The 17,681-nt window shown below is 41.0% G+C and overlaps 1 protein-coding gene across 1 annotated transcript in view; it reads left to right on the top strand.

Moving 5' to 3' along the window:
- The window catches only part of MED23 (mediator complex subunit 23), a 45,207-nt gene that overhangs the window by 11,136 nt on the left and 16,390 nt on the right, over nt 1–17,681 (top strand). The window contains exons 10-17 of the mRNA XM_035108978.2: nt 1,016–1,111; nt 9,104–9,304; nt 10,241–10,384; nt 12,621–12,766; nt 14,207–14,452; nt 14,574–14,716; nt 16,741–16,915; nt 17,474–17,637. Coding sequence (XP_034964869.1) covers nt 1,016–1,111; nt 9,104–9,304; nt 10,241–10,384; nt 12,621–12,766; nt 14,207–14,452; nt 14,574–14,716; nt 16,741–16,915; nt 17,474–17,637 — 1,315 coding nt within the window. The remainder of the gene's footprint in view (nt 1–1,015; nt 1,112–9,103; nt 9,305–10,240; nt 10,385–12,620; nt 12,767–14,206; nt 14,453–14,573; nt 14,717–16,740; nt 16,916–17,473; nt 17,638–17,681) is intronic.

Here is a 17,681-nt window from a genome sequence, read left to right as displayed (position 1 = left end):
CTTTCAGAAGCTCCTTGCACAGAGCACATCCAGTGAGGGTTCACCCATAATAGGAAGTTGCATTTCTGCCTAGTGAGCATGCAAGTGTTGCCACCTCAACTGTTCTTGATGTCACAGAAGGACTTTGCCAAAGAACGGAACCCTCCTTGAGGGGGTGACTAATGCTATCCAGGAAAAATGGTTCCTGGAGGTGACATTTCTTTATAGTTTGGTAGAAATAGCATCTGCTCTGGTTCTCTGTTTTGCCCAAACTTCTCACGGATCCGTACAAGAAACGCTTTGGAGTGTTTAGGTGTTTTGGAAAGTAGCAAGCAAGCAACCGTGATAGCTAAAAAGTGTTGCACTTTTATTGTCGCATAAATACAGCAAGTGGTGCGTAAAGGTAAGTTGTGTTGGACCACCTTAGCTCCTCCCCCCCCCCCATATTCACTGTGCCCCCATATCTGTCTGCCAGAAAACCAAGTGGGTCCTTTTCGTACTGTCTCTGTGGCGAAGTTGGAGGTGATCGAAGGTGTAGCCAAATATTCTTAGTGCATGCTAATAAGACTGCAAGAATAAAATTACCTGCAGGGATAGAGAGACAGCGAGAATGTTCATACAAGTTGGAAAATGATGAATTCTGTGTCACAGCAGATGAGTTTCTGCTTCTGTGAAAAGCTTCCATTCCGACCTATCTAAAAATGCTGCCATTTATTGCCTACTCTTGTAGTATTGATAGGCAATAATTTGGGTGGGGGGTGGCGGAGTTGGTGGATAATAATTATGGCGATAATCTGAAATAAGACTCTTGTTAAGTCTAAGAACATTAAATCACTTACCCCAAAACTCCTGCCATCTGAGGCAACAATACCTAAAGTAAGAGTCACGCAACACAAATATTAGTGGGAAAAAGGGAGCCTGCTTAATGTCTGTCGCTGGTAATGCTTTAATCAGATGGGGAATCTTAATTTCAGCTGTTAAATATTTTTCTGTCAATAGGTTGGTATTTGTATGCTTTTTTGTTTTTGTTTTCAAGGATCTGTTTGAGCCCCAGACTGCTTTGTTGCGGTATGTGCTGGAGCAGCCCTATTCCAGAGATATGGTCTGCAATATGCTAGGTCTAAACAAGCAGGTACTGTATTGTGCTGTAATGTCTTTTGTTTTGCATAGAACCTGCACTTTTCTTTTCTCTTTTTCTTTGCTATAGCTAACTAAGCAAAACAGTTGAGGATCAGATCATGATTCCCCCCCCCCAACCTTCAGTATTATTGCTTTAGGTTAATTGGGCACTATTATTCCTATCATTTATATATTGTTTTAAAGGTTTCAAAATTGAAAAGTAGATACTTTAAATATATATATACATATATATATTGGCATTGCTTTTTTCCCTATAAGGCCAGCCTCAAATATACCCTGAACCTATGGCAGACAAACGTTCCCCTCTTTTTTGGAGGGGTGGCAGCAGTGGTGGTGGTAGATGTACTGCTTAGATCACTAGTCTATGAATTTGTCTGTGAAATGCCTTGGCATGTTTTCATTACCGTCAATGGTAATGAATGGTTTAATGTTAAACTTTTTTTAAATTTATTTTACTTTACTCCCCACCCCTTTTTTCTTTCTTTCTTTCTTTTTGCCTTACCATGTGGGAGGGCCTGATCTGACTTGGGGTAACTTGAGGCTGGCCTCATAGTCACTGTTTTGTCTTTTCTTTTTTTCTTCCTTTATTTTTGTTCTGTCCTGTCTTGTCCTGCCCATCCTCCAATGCTCTAGACCTTGAACATTGCTCAGGTATGTTCACAACCTTACTGTTGTATTGTGACTAACGATACGCTGGCTGCTTTGTAGCCACTGATTCCAGTTCGAGAATACACGTCTGGCCAGGGCTTGAAATTGGTGGGACCATCACATGCTAAGAAATGGTTAACTTCCAAAAAATTATGAGGTTTTAAGAATGCTGTGTAGTTTAAAAAGGATCTTTTGAAGCCGGTTCAATCATTGGCTTGAGTTACCCATGACTTACTCAAACTGCCATAGTCAATTTTGTTCTGACTATAAAATTCCCTTGCCTTGAAAAGAAAGAAAAAATGTTTGTATAATAATGTGAAAGAAAACTCGGTTTGCTAAATATTAGCACACTTAAGTATTTATGTAAAAATTCAACTTGACTAGGAAAGGTCATACTCAGCCTCCATTAAAAAAAACCAATGACTATTTTAACATATCTCCAAGTGGGCTGAGCTAAAAAAAAGCAAAGAAAAAAATTCCTTGGGAAGATGGACATAAATTTACAACTTATTTAATACCCACACTCGTCTGCTTATATATTTCAACTTTGACCTTTTTAGTCTTTCTTTTTTTATTTAACAAGTTTATCCAAAGTGATATTTAAGCAAAATACAATGGCGTTGGTGTTTGCAATACTATAGTGAAGGTTGTGTCAGTGTTTTCATTTTATAAAAACTCTCATTTCAGGGATTGTACTTGACCATAACATTTGCTTAATGTTAAAACTTTGGTTATTACTTAAAAACAACAACAATTTTGTAGACTTAGATTTGCTGTATGTTCACTTTGCAAAGAAATTATAAAGTAGTACTCCACTTTAAAATAATACAGCTATTTAATATAGTGTTGTTTGTTAAACTTAAAAAAAGCTTTGGTGAATGGTACAATGACAGTTGTGGAGTTAATGCTTAAAATGATTATTTTCACAGCTAAGCATTTGTTGAGAATAAAGGTAAAGGCACCCCTGACCATTAGGTCCAGTCGCAGACGACTCTGGGGTTGCGGTGCTCATCTCGCTCTATAGGCCAAGGGAGCTGGAGTTTGTCCGCAGACATGTGGCCAGCATGACTAAGCCGCTTCTGGCAAACCAGAGCAGCGCATGGAAACGCCGTTTACCTTCCCGCCGAAGCGGTTCCTATTTATCTACTTGCACTTGACGTACTTTCAAACTGCTAGGTGGGCAGGAACAGGGACCAAACAACGGGAGCTCACCCCATCGCAGGGATTCAAACCGCCGACCTTCTGATCGGCAAACCCTAGCCTCTGTGGTTTAGACCACAGTGCCACCTGCATCCCTTTGTTGAGATAGAAGTGTATATTTTTATAAGTTGCTTCTTTAATGCTAAATTGTAAGATAATCTGTACCACTGGAACTGCCCAAGCACGCGGAGCTGTCTAATTTGTGGCTTCCTGGCATATTTCTGCTGTACAGCCATGAATATTCACAAATGTACAACTCTCCTTCATCCTTTTATAATGTTTAGCATCACACAACTGGGTGTATGCCAACAAGTTTGTTGCATAAAGTATGAATTGGAGCTCAAAGCTGGAAAATCTGAGGCCAAATCCCTTGATGAATTTAACTGGGTGACTTTGGTTAAGCCACCGTCTTTCAGCTTCACTTCCTTATCTGTTAAATACCTCCCTGCTTTACTAAATTGCTAAATTCATCTTTACCAAAGATAAATGTTGCAAATGTGTTGGGTTCCTAATGTGGCATATTGGAGCCCCATTTTCCTTGCCAAAGCACATACTACAGTTCCACAACAGGCTCTTATGAAGAATTGATAGTTCTCTGTGCATGTTCTATATTCACTTTTCTTCCCCCATCTGCTTGGCCAAGGAAGGTTACACAGGAGAAAACTGAGCTCTGCAAGTATACTTAGCTCCTTGCCGGAGTTGTGAAATTAAAATATTGTGTGGTTCCACCTTCTGCCTCTTTTAACTTCTACTCTAAGCCTCCCAATAGACAAATGTTTATAAAATAAGAGTGAATATTTAGTGGCTTAATTTTTTAACATCATCAACAACTTCACAATAGTAGGTTTAGAAATTACCATTTTGATCCATTTTACGTATGTACCTTTTAAAGTACATTGAAAGATCAAGATTGGGAGAAATAATTTCTACCTCTAGCATACAGTTCAACTCAGAGCAAACTTTTATGGCCAAGTAACAAAACTTTGAAATTCATGGTTTTTTAAATGGAAATGCTGACAAACTATGAATTGTAGGTGTGCTGCCATAATAACAACAGTCTGTGAACTTTTTTTGTTTTGTTCATTTGTCAGTTTAAAAAAGCATGAAAGGGTTGTGTGTGACATTGCTTGGTTGGAATTCAAGGCTAATGCTGCAAATGATATCAAATGATCAATACTCAGACTATGCAAGTTGGTTTTATTGTAGATTAATCTGCTTAGAAATCTGTATTTCCTGAAAACTTCAGCAATTAAGACCTTGGCTTTGCATTACAATATCAACTGCCTACAGCTCCATCAAAAATTTACTTGTGACTCAAAAATGATTAAATAGAAACAGGCTTCACACATACATCTCCACCTAACATTTTTGTGTTGGACTTGACCCCATTTTGCATTGGGGCCTTTACCATGAGTTCAGTTATGAACAGATGGCGTGGATAGTGTAGTCGTGCTACAATAACACAATTGTTTCTGCAATGAAGTGTGCTGTCAGCAGGAGCGCTTCCCCTGCTCTTAATGCTGTCCTCCTGCGCCCCGCTCCTCCTGTGTTTCTACTGCTGCTGCTCTCTTTAATTTCCTTTTGTATCTTTAGGGGGGGAAATCCATCTATGGTTCCTCTTCAGGAAACTGTTCTCAGGATATGTCTCCTATGATATGTGTAATCAGCCCATAGTTGTGGCCTTCACACCTACCCAGCTCATTTGAAACTGAATGATGGTTCCTTTACAATATCCAAAGAAAGAAATGTTTTGAAGTAAGGGGACTCACTTTCAAACAGCATTTTTGTAATTGAGAATTTTTACAAATCAGCATAAAGTTAGTGCTGAGAGCTACATCTAGTCTAAATAAGTCCAATGGTGTGCCTCAGGGCTCCATCCTCTCCCATGCTTTTCAACTTCTATATGAAGCCGCAGTGAGAGATCACCAGGGGATCTGGACTGGATGTTCCCCAGTATGATACCCAGCTCTACCGCTCATTTAAATCTGAACCAGTGAGGGCGGTAAATGTCCTGTATGAGTGTCTGGAGGTGGTTGGAAGATGGATGCTGGTTAACTGATTATCCCAACAAGACAGAACTACTGTTTCTGGTGGGCAGGTGTGGGGGACTCCCTGGTTCTGATTGGGTTAACTGTGCCCCTGAAGGACCAGGTACACAGACTTGGGGTCATTTTGGACTCATATCTGTCCATGGAAGCGCAGGTTAATTCTGTGTCCAGGATGGCAATCTACCAGCTCCATGTGGTACGCCAGCTGAGACCCAACCTGCCTGTGCATTGCCTCACCAGGATGATTATCTCCCACCTGGACTACTGCAATGTGCTGTATGTGGGGCTATCGTTGAAGGTGACCCAGAAACTGCTACTAATCAAGAATGCGGGAGCTAGGCTGGTGACTGGGATTGACCACAGGGACCATAGAACACTGGTCCTAAAAGATCTACATTGGCTCCCAGTACATTTCTGAGCACAATTTAAAGTGTTGGTGCTGACCTTTAAAGCCATAAACGGCCTCAGCATCTCCACTCCCATCATTTAGCCCAGACACTGATCCAACTCCAAGGGTTTTCTGGCGGTTCCCTCACTGCAAGAAGTGAAGTTACAGGGAACTGAGTAGAGAGCCTTCTCGGTAGTGGTGCCCGCCCTGTGGAACAACCTCCTGTCACATGTCAAACAGATAAATAACTCCGATTTTTATAACTATACACTTAAGTGTTGTATAAGCAAAAGTGTCCCTGTGAGGCGCTCAGAGTCAGTGAACATTCTGATCTGCGGAATGGTGGCTACTGTGCAAGAAGGTCATGCGAATACAGTAGTATTTGCTGTGTGCAATTGCTTGCTGCGCACTGTTATGTGTGCATACTGATTCTCTGAGTCTGTGGGTGCATTTGGGCATTTACAGCATTGCAGCAGCATTTCTCTGAGAAAGCCCTTTTCCAGTTGGTTCCAGAAGTGCTGGTATTGTACATAATAATATTTCTCAGTCTTCACTGGTAGTAAAAACAGAATGAGCAAGGGTTGTGTGTATTCCAAGTTGGAGGAAGGGGGGGAAAACTGTTCCTAGGCAATCCAAATTCTGTGCCAAGAAATGCTGGATTCTAAAAAGCAAATTTGCATAATTTCTCTCCTTTATTATGCAATTATGCTGTATTACAGATAAACTGAAGCTCTGCTCCAGACCTCTCTGGCAGCTAAGATTTCATTAGGGATTGTCTTCACCAGGAATTGGGAAGCTGCCGTCTTCCACTGTTGCTGGAATTGAACTTCCATCAGGCCCAGTCAGTATGGATGATAGAAGAGACCATGTGTGGAGGCCACAGGTCACCCATCTTGGTCTACACACTTCCTAGCATCACAGCTCACATGAGTTTCCTTCAACAGTTGTGGAAGTGCCCAGTTTGGGGTTGAGCAGAGGGAGTCGGAGAACTTTCCCCATTGGAGAAAAATGGAAGAATTTGCTTAGGGCCAAACTGGACATCATGTGAAATATATATTTGGATTGAACGCATGCACATTATAAACATGCAGATGGTAGCCACTGGGGAAACTGCTGGTTATCCAGATTGCATCAGGCAGGGATGGGGATATAAACTATTTCCACCTGTTGGCATTGGCACCAATGGGGGACTTTCTCCATTGCACTTGTGTCAGGATCACAGCAGGGAAGAAAAGGATCTTCCTCACCCCACATATGCTTGTGCTTCTGCACTGGGAGCAATAAATACCGCTCACCCTCTGATTTGGGGACAGGAGATGCACAACATGACTCAAGGACCATGGCTAAACCTGATCTCAGTGCCCACAACTTTGAAGGGGAGATCAGTTTTTGTTCTTCCCTTTACAGCCTTTCTGCTTGAGCCCATTTGATAATTGAGCCTGCTGCTTTCTGCATATTCCATCCCACAGTTCCATTTCCTGGTCAAGTTAAGAGTGTTATAGAAAGCAAAAACTGACCTTTATAGTTCCTTCTGAATCACTTCAAAAACATAATTGCATTCGTGAATTTATTGTCGTTAGAAACCTGCATTAACTGACAGTTGTTTCCTCTTAAATAACTTAATTCAAAACTGACATAGGTTTGCACTCTTGGGCTCTTGGAAATTTGCCCCCCTCTCTACCAAATTCTAGTGAATTTCAAGCCCTGTACACAGTAGTTTTGCATGCTGTATCATGAAATAGTTTGTAGTACTGTCTGTTGCATTCTGCTCTGCTTCATAATTAGTTGCATTTGGGGGGAAAAGTATTCTCAACTGGTGGCGTTAATATTGCTCTTTGTAAATCTGTAACGTGGTTGATCTGTGATAATGGCATTGTGTTTTTTTGAAAGAGAGGGTCAAAAGCAACTAATGTCCTTTTGATTGGAAGTATTCTGTTTTTAAGCATGCTTCAAGAAAGCACAGCTAGATTTGTAGCTTTTGCAAATATTGAGCTGGCAAAGAGCATGTGAAGGAGAGAGTGCTGATCTCAGAGTTTGTCCAAAGTTTTGTCATTCTTGCATTGTATTGTTAAATTGAAATCATAATCCCTTTTTCATGGCAAAAAGCTATCCATATTGTTAAGCATAGAATAAGTATCTGTTTCCAGCAACCTTGGGATTTTTTTCTCTGTTTTTTAAAAATTAAATTTGGAAGGTTTTCTTTTAGACTGCCTGTTAATCCAAGAAACCATTTGTTAAGAGGAGCACTGAAATGTGTTGAGTAAATCGTATTTGGGTATCATAGCACATTTCTCATGAAACGAAAAACAAATAATGAATTCTCTCTCTTTTTTGCCTCTAGAAAGGGACAAGGCATCTTCATGATTAGATTCTAAGCAGCTCCGTACCTTTTCTGTATTATCTTTTAAAAATAATACTTTTTTCTTTTTATTAAGGCTGTGTTATGTTACAGGTTCACTATGTGAAACTCTGAAATTCTATAATATATACAGAAATGACTCAGTAACTTCAATAGTAGTGCCTCGAATGTACACAGTTTCTTCCAGCTGCTTGTAAAGAATTGGCTTCATGCTGCACCACTGTGGAATGTTCCAATTATGCGCATTATGTAGTCTAAATAGGGGAAGATCAAAATGAAAGGGGTCTAGCAGTTTGCAAAACATCCAAGCACACAAACAGAAGAAAGTGAACAACTAAACAGATGCACCACTGGCATAGGAATTGGTATTCCCACATAATGACTGTTCAAGCTGTGTTAATAAGCTGAGATATGAACAAGCTTTTTGCCAGTATGCACTTCTCCATTTTGTAGCATGAATAAACAATCCAGGTATTCTTCAAGTAACCGTAGTTTCCCATTTCATCTCAATGAAACTATAGTTTGTAGTTCATATCAGGATATTAATTTCCAGAGCTGGTAACTCTAGCTTCCTGATTTGGGTGAAATTAGAAACTATTGTTTATTAGAGGCTCCCTGGTTTGATTGCTCACACTGTGAAAAGAGGAATGAATGGGTTCTGTGCACAAGCAAAAGGCTTATTATGTTGTTCTGAGGTTTGGTAATCGGTTTCTTCATGTGTAACACCAAACCATGGGCTTGGCAAAATATGGCTGAGCCTCAGGCTCACGTGCTGTCTTTCACAAACTCCACTTCATTAGTTGTTTTCTGAATTGTGGAAAACCATAGTTTAACCTCCTTGTGAGGAGGTAGAACACACAAGGACAGAGCTCTGTCTTGTAATCCATACTTTGGTTTGATGGTATATATGAACTGACCCCATATATTGAGTGTACCCAAATTGTTAAGGTGTCAGGAACTGCCACACTGAAGTCCATTAACTGCAGAAGAGCCCAATTCCGTTGTATTATTTTAGTCTTCACACTGCAGCCTCCAGAGCTGAAAACATACTCTTATATGAAAAACATTCCCTTACATGGTGTTTTTAGATATTTGTTGGCTCCATAAACAATTGTGCCTAGTAAGAGCAGGTATAACAAGTAGCCTATTATTTTTTCTTTAAAAAATATAATGACCTGTAACATCAGACAGTTTTAATGTTTTGCCTTATCTTGTAAAGCTTTATGTTCAGATCCCATTTCATGCTTCCCAGACGTACATTATAGTAACTGTACTGAAATGGCAGAGTTAAAATGATGGATGCTAGACTGTGGAATATTTTATCTGGTTTCTGCTTTGCAGCACAAACAACGATGCCCTGTGCTGGAGGACCAGCTGGTGGATCTTGTGGTCTACGCCATGGAGCGGTCAGAGACAGAGGAGAAATTTGATGACGGGGGAACCAGCCAATTGTTGTGGCAGCACCTTTCCAGCCAGCTTATCTTCTTCGTACTTTTCCAGTTTGCAAGCTTCCCTCACATGGTCCTGTCTCTCCATCAAAAGGTAGATTACCTACCACTAGCAATAATAATAAAGAGTAGATGGTTATCCCTTAACCTTCACGGAATCAGCTCCTGCCCTGCCCACTCAGAGTTTCATCTACTTCCATGGCCCCAAACCAGCACCAGCCCTGAGACCTATGGATATAGGGCGGCATGCAATAAATAATAAATTGGCGGGTGAGTGTGGAGAGATTTGCCATTCTGCTACTGCACATGGTAAAATATGATTAAGGAAGAAGCCAAGCACTGAAAATTTGTTGCTACAAGAGAAATGAGGTGCAAAATACAACCGTACCTTGGTTCCCGAACACCTTCGACTCGAACGTTTTGGCTCCCGAACACCGCAAACCCGGAAGTGAGTGTTCGGGTTTGTGAACGTTCTTTGGAAGCCGAACGTCCAACACGGCTTCCGATTGAGTACAGGAAGCTCCTGCAGCCAATCAGAAGCCGTGCCTTGGTTGTTGACCATTTTCGGAAGTCGAATGGACTTCCGGAACAGATTCCATTCAACAACCAAGGTACAACTGTATGCTGAGGAAATTTTGATGTGTTACCCTCACTTACAGAGTCTGTCCAGGTGAAACTCGGCAATTTGAACAGTCAGCTTCATTTTTGTATTGCTTATATATGAGAGAGGCAGCTTTCCTTTTGAAAGTATGTATAAACTTGTCTTTAAAAAAGAGAGAGGCAGCTGACACCTTCCAAATTTCTGTTATTTGTTGACGTAAAAATATTAGTCACAAGTCTTCGTGCGCCCATGTTATATAATTCTAATACACCAACAGGTCATTAGTTCACAGCATCTTGCGGAAAGGTGTGAGAGTGTATTATTTCTCAAGTGAAAGTATAATATTTTATAGAAAATTAGAACAGATGTTCAGTGTTGCTGTTCTTGTCTTGGAGTGTGGACTTGCTGCTCAGTGTATCTTTTTTACAGTTAGCAGGACGAGGCCTAATCAAAGGCAGAGATCATCTGATGTGGGTATTATTACAGTTCATCTCTGGAAGCATTCAGAAAAATGCATTAGCGGACTTCCTCCCTGTTATGAAGCTTTTTGACCTCCTCTACCCAGAGAAGGAAGTGAGTCTTCTATGTGAAATATGTTTATTATGATTTACTACTCATATTTCCCCTGAAAAGACCCCCCCAGCAAATAAAACAAGTCTCAAAATGTCTTACAGTCCCTAAGGTGACAGTTGAAAGGAAAGGGGAAAAGAAGAGATTAGGGAATAATAATATGGGAAATATTGATTTGCTCAAATTTAAGATAGTAAAACAAGCAGCTTTCTATATTTTGTGTAATGAAATTAAGAAGTAATCAAAACGGAATAAATGTGGAGACATGAGATAGTAAAATGCAAGATCTGTCAAGAGAAAAATGATGCATGGAAGTAGAATATTGACTTATTTACAGAAACCCAAGATTAAGGGTCGGCAAACTAAGTTCCGCGGGCCGAATCAGGCCCAATTGCCTTCTGGATCTGGTCCGCGGATGGTTCTGGAGTCGCCGCTTGGATCGGCGCAAACGCCATTTTTTTAAAAAAAAAAATATTCAGGCACCATTTTTCAGACACACACACACACAAAATTTTCCCCTCCAGACACACCACGGCGGCCCCTCCTCCCTCCCTCTTCCTGGCTTCTCCCTGCCCTGCGGAGGAAGGGGGCTGGGCTTATGGGCTTAAAAGGAAGCCTCGCCACCCACCCAGGGACAGCTGGCACGGAAAGGAGAGGTGCCGCCTCCGGTTCCCAACCACAGACAGAGTGGCAGAAAGGTAGGCAGGGGATGGGGAGGGCTGGGAGAGAGAGAAGCCCTCTGCCCCGTGCGTGTGCAGTCTGGCCCGCCAAAAGGACTGCACACGCCGGTTCACCATGTCCCTCCCAAAAAAGTTTGCTGACCCCTTCCCAAGATTGTAACACAAAATCAAAAATGGAGGAGGAATATAAACAGTTTGATCCAATGCCTATAAGCAGATAAGACAGGCTGCCTGTAAGAATAACAAATAAAGTGATGAGGGATCAAAATGAGATTGGAGCAAGGTTTAGAAGAGATTTTGCTGATGCTCCAGCTACTCACAGTCCTGGAAACTACAGATCCTAGCCATGTGTTAACCATAAGCAGTTGCCTTAGGTTTGGGCCGGCTTGGAACAATGACCTAAAGCAGAACTTTCCAAACTTTTCATGTTGGTAACACTTTTTAGATATGCATCCCACCCACCTCTTTCCCCCCTTCCTCATAATGTCTCAACAAGTAATATTGGTGTGTAAAAATGATGCATGAGACACTGCACTACCTTTGTAACCCAAGAAAATCCTTAATAAAAATAATTTAATAAAAAAAAAGATATGCATCATTTTGAGACACAGTAATTCAGTTTTATTAGCGAACCGGAGGTTAAACTAACCCCTTTCCAGCCCCGGGAGGAGTATGGGGAGCATTCATGCAACACACCTACACACTGCAGCCGATACACTAACGTGTCGCAACACACAATTTGGAAAGCTCTGACCTATAGGACTGCCGCCGCCTTTACAACCCTGGCATCTTGCTAAGCTCAGTATTGGTGTCCTTCCTGCATGTTGACCCCACACACCCCCCAAAAAAATTATATCTGGTTGGGAAATAGCCTTCTCCATAGCTGTGATTTGCCCCTCATTAGCTGCTTTTTGCCATATGGTAAAGACCTTCCTTTTTAGGAAGCCCTTTGAATTTTTATGTATTAACTCTGCTGGAAACTGTTTTAATTGGATGTTTTGAACTGTATGATTTGCTCTGCTGCTTTTCTTTTTTTGGTGTGTGTGTGTATGTGTGTGTTGGGTTGTTGTTTTTTACATATCATGGTTTTATGGTTTTATCGTTAAGGCTCATTGAAGTTTTTGAGCAAAGGTGAGATATAAGTGTTTTGGATAATTGCCAGCCTATAAAAAAAATCTGCAGCTTAGCTAGGATGTGAATAACGTACACAGAAGAGAAATTACTTGACAATGTTAATCCCCACTTCCCCCCGCTGCAAGCCAGGGCATGTGCTTTTATTTCTGTGTTTGCATGTGAATTCTCATTATTGCTTTTGATGTAAGATATGCCAGTCGTTTTACTTTGTTTTATGTCAATCTACATGCAGCATTTCAGTTCTTTTAACTGTACTGCATTAGAGAAAGTGGTTTCAGTTTTGGGGTATTTATCTACTGAGTTACAAGAGAATTCCTTTATTGATGTGAAGGCTCCTAAGAGTCAAACTGGGATGCACCAAGTCTAAATGCCTTAAGTTGTATGACAGCCAGTAAACTTTAACTTCATGTTGTTTCTTTCCTTAGTGTATTCCTGTACCTGATATCAACAAGCCCCAATCAACACACGCTTTTGCAATGACCTGTATCTGGATACATCTGAACAGGAAGGCTCACAGTGACAATTCTAAGCTACAAATTCCAATTCCTCATTCTCTCAAGCTTCACCATGAGTAATTGTTTTCTATATAATAGCTCTTTTCAGTTGTGATAGTCCTGGTATAGATAATAGAAAAATACAACAGACTCTTTGGCCACTTGTACACAGAATATTTTGCAAGCTGTCTGTGAAAATAGGATGAGAAATTGTAATAGCCCACAATTAATATATTAATGCTGACAGTTAACAGATAGTATCTCATGTTGTGCGATCCCTGGTCAAGTGTGCGTGCCACACCTTTGCTGTAGCTACTGCATTGTTGTCGGCATCATCATTAGTAGTAGTATTTTAGTATTAGTGTGTTGCCCATCTGACTGGGTTGCCCCAGCCACTCTGGGCGGCTCCCAGCAGAAAAAAAAAACAAACGATAAAAGCATCAAACTTTAAAAACTTCCCTGTACAGGGCTGCCTTCAGAGGTCTTCTAAAAGTAAGATAGTTGTTTATTTCCTTGACACCTGCGGGGAGGGCATTCCCCAGGGTGGGCGCCACTGCCAAGAAGGCCCTCTACCTGGTTCCCTGTGACCTCACTTTTCACAGTGAAGGAACCAGGAGAAGACCCTCAAAGGAGGACCTCAGTGTCCAGGTTGAACAATGGTGGTGGAGACGCTCTTTCAGGTATATAGGGCCAAGGCCATTTAGGGGTTTAGAGGTCAGCACCAACACTTTGAATTCTGTGCTCAGAAACGTACTGGGACGTCTTAGACCCAGAGTCTCTCTTTTCCTGATAACTTGCCTCCTCCCAAATCTTTCTCCAGCTCTGCTTCATGTTACCTTGCTCACTTGTCTTCCTTATTGTTTACTTAAGCAGTGGCATTCACACAATTGCCGTTTTGCGAAGTTACATGGGTGTCTCTGCCTGAAGGAGCTTAATATTTAAAAGTTGACAGGGTAAGGAATAGGGAAGGGTAACGATCACAACAGAGAATAGAGAGAGAGGCAAGGACGATAAAAGATGAATGTTTTGTTTATTATACCGGTAGTCGTGTGCAGAATTTCTGTACTTCTTTCCCATAAAAGCACACTTCAGGGAGTTTGCATTAAAAGCCATAAAAAACACACCATGGAAGGCAGTTTAATTATGATAAAAGAAACCACTGCAGCAAAAAGTAACAAGTGAACAGAAGCATCACCAGAGAAGTGGTAAAACTCAACAGGAAAATAGGAAGGGGCTTTGAGTTATTAATTAGTTTATGCTGCTTATCCAACTGGGTTGTCTAGGCATTTCACAGCATGTTAAAATGCAGAAACAATTGGATTTCCCATAATCAAAGACCTGGTGGGAAAGGCTTTACACAGCAGAGATATAGATTTCCTCTGTAATACCTAGAATGTGATTGTTGGGTTGTTGTTTTTTTGGAGTTAGGATGCAACTCTACCATCCGATGCAAACTTGCATTGCCTGGGCATTTCTGGGACAGTCACTCTTTTCCCTTTCATTTAATTTCTTCTCAGGTTCTTGCAACAGAGTCTAAGAAATAAAAGTTTGCAGATGAATGACTACAAGATTGCCCTGTTGTGCAATGCTTATTCCACTAATTCAGAATGTTTCACGTTGCCTATGGGTGTTCTAGTGGAAACTATTTACGGAAATGGCAACATGAGAATACCTCTTCCAGGAACCAATTGTATGGCGTCAGGATCCATCACACCTTTGCCAATGAACCTCTTGGATTCACTAACAGTTCACGCCAAGATGAGGTAGAGTGTACTCAGTATCTGAAAGTTACAGAAGAGTCAAGTGTGTATTGCAGTACAGAAGATCTGTATTCTCAGAAAACTGTATGGCTTTGAAAATAACATGGTTTCTTTTTCTCCCCAGCCTCATTCACAGCATAGCTACCAGAGTGATCAAACTGGCCCATGCAAAATCTAGCTTAGCCTTGGCTCCAGCCCTTGTGGAAACATATAGTCGCTTGCTGGTTTATATGGAAATAGAATCCTTGGGCATCAAAGGTTTTATAAGTAAGAAATCTTGTTTGACTGATTTTTTAAAATGTCAACAGTTATGGTTGAAATTTGGACCTCTGCTGCCAAATTAATATACATAAACATCCCTGGCTTGGGCTGTCTGTGCATGCTCCGAAGTGCTTACAATTTGGGGCCCTATGTACTGTAACTTGATGCTAAATACATACTTCTATGCAATCTAGTTCAGGACCAAGATCCAGTTATTATAACTTTTGTTTAGATATATGTTAAGTTATTTTGCAGACATTCTTTATCTGGCATGATAACTTTAAATTAGTGGTACCTCGGTTTAAGTACACAATTGGTTCCGGGGGTCTGTAGTTAACCTGAAGCATACTTAACCTGAAGCTAACTTTCCCATTGAAAGTAATGGAAAGTGGATTAATCCATTCCAGACGGACCGCAGAGTACTTAAACTGAAGCGTATTTAACCTGAAGCGAACTTTCCCATTGAAAGAAATGGAAAGTGGATTAATCCGTTCCAGACGGAGTACTCAACCTGAAGCGTACTTAACCCGAAGTATGAGTGTAATTGGTTCTGGAAGTCCGTACTTAATCTGAAGCGAACTTTCCCATGGAAAGTAATGGAAAGTGGATTAATCCATTGCAGACGGGTCCACGGAGTACTTAAACTGAAAGTACTCAAACCGAGGCGCACTTAAACCGAGGTATGACTGTAATATAGTCATACCTCGGGTTGCAATTGCTGCAGGTTGCGCGTTTTCGGGTTACAGACGTGCTGAACCCGGAAATACCGAAATGGGTTACTTCCGGCTTTCAGCGCATGCGCAGAAGCACTAAATCATGCTTTGCACATGCGCAGAAGCACCAAATCGTGTCACACACGTGCCCAGATGCTGCATTGCGGGTTGTGAACGTGCCTCCCACACGGATCACGTTCGCAACCCGAGGTTCCACTATAAATAGCATGCATATTATAATCATACATATAGTTCTTTCCTGAATAGCCAGAGCACTTTTATCTCACCCATTCTTATGATATGTGTAAGACAGAAACAATAGTAGCATCCCTAATTATTGATAGGGGACTCAGGATAATAAGGGAATGGCTTGCTTGGCACCACCCAGTTAGTTTGTTGACAAGCTAGGATTTGAACTGGGAATGAACCAGCTCAGCACTATGCATACTGCTGGAAATTTATCTTGTTATTTTTATTGTTGCTTTTATTAACATATTTATCCGGCACATCTTCCAAGGAACCCAAATGGCATGCAGGCTTTAACCTCACAGTTGACCCTCCTGAGTTTGCCCAAGTTCAATCTGTGATTTCAGGGTTGTCAGTAAAGTAATTTATAAAAGAATGCCATATTTCAACAAAATTGTCTACATCATTTGTATTATTCGATGCATGTAATATCTTCTTTAAAGAAGAGATGACAAGCATTGAATAATAGGGACTCCTGCTTTAAGCTCCTGTTTAGGCAGCCATTATATGAATGAATAATGCAGTCTGTGTAATTGCATAATAGTGGATACCTATTCTACCTGAACTTGCTAAGATCTAACTATGTGCTATCTATTGTCAATGCTGTAGGCAGGGCCAGATTTAGGTTTGATGAGGCCCTAAGCTACTGAAGGTAATGGGGCCCTTTCTATGTCCAGCTGTCCTTTGTCAACAACAAATTGTCACTGTTTTTTGTGTTGACTATATGCTATATGGTAATTTATGGACCTAATAGGTATCTAACGCCATTTGCCACTGTTGCTGCATGTAGGTTTTGTTTTATTTGTTTTTTATCTTATATTTTGGAAATGTACATCCAGTTTGTTTGTTTTCCTTTAAATTTTTTGGGGGCCCCAATAGAATGGGGCCCTAAGCTTTAGCTTGTTTAGCTTGTACGTAAATCCAGCACTGGCTGTAGGGCTAAAAAAAATATAGGAAAAGGAAAAAAGAAACATGCCTGAACTTACCTTTTTCTATTTGTGCCTGTAAGAAAAATATATTCCTCTCAATGTTTCACTGAAAAAATAGTTGATTTCCTATTTTTCTTTTCAGGCCAACTGCTACCCACTGTTTTTAAGTCTCACGCTTGGGGAATCTTGCATACTCTCCTGGAGATGTTCAGCTATCGCATGCACCATATCCAACCTCATTACAGAGTCCAGCTGCTTAGTAACCTTCATTCCTTAGCCGCTGTGGCCCAGACTAATCAGAACCAGCTTCATCTATGGTAAGTGTTGCTACTGTAAATCAATCTATTTCTGCTTTGGAAGCATCACACCAAGCAGAAAACCATGGAAGAGGGATTGGGTCCAAAATGTTTCTAGGCCAAAAGTTAGTGCAATCTTTGGAAGGGCTGATTCAAACACTACAGAACCAACTTTGGCCACAGCTTATGATTAGTGAAGAGAGAGCTGAACCATGTGCTCAGGTTCAGGCAAGACGCTAAGCTAAAAGGTTGGCTTTGCTCGGTACGGAGCAAGAATAAACAAGACTGGAGAGAATACGTGCTGCTGCTGCTAGCTCCTCTCTGGGAGCCTACAAGTGTGCACAGTCAATGTACGCTTACAGAGTCATGCAGACCAGGCCAATATGCATTCATGGAAATATGGGTAGTCAATTGAGGGTGAACTCGTGTAAAGTGCAAAACTGAAAACTCAAATCACATGATCAAGCCAAATATTGCCATGCTTCCTGTAATAATGCTTGAAGCAAGGTGTTTCCTGCTATTATCATTAAAAAAAACCTTTCCCTCCCTGAAAACATAGCTAACATATTCTCTTTATAGTGTTGAAAGCACTGCTCTACGGCTGATTACTGCTTTGGGTAGCTCTGAGGTCCAGCCACAATTCACCCGCTTCCTTAATGAGCCCAAAACAGTCCTTTCAGCAGAATCAGAGGAACTTAACAGAGCACTTATTTTGACTCTAGCAAGAGCAACGCATGTCACAGGTAACAGTCATTCTCTCTGTTTTACAGATGGTTTTGAATATATC

The sequence above is a fragment of the Zootoca vivipara genome, chromosome 3 (genome assembly GCF_963506605.1).
Source record: "Zootoca vivipara chromosome 3, rZooViv1.1, whole genome shotgun sequence".
In the NCBI taxonomy this organism is placed as follows: domain Eukaryota; kingdom Metazoa; phylum Chordata; class Lepidosauria; order Squamata; family Lacertidae; genus Zootoca; species Zootoca vivipara.
This window is presented reverse-complemented; position numbering and strand designations above follow the sequence as displayed.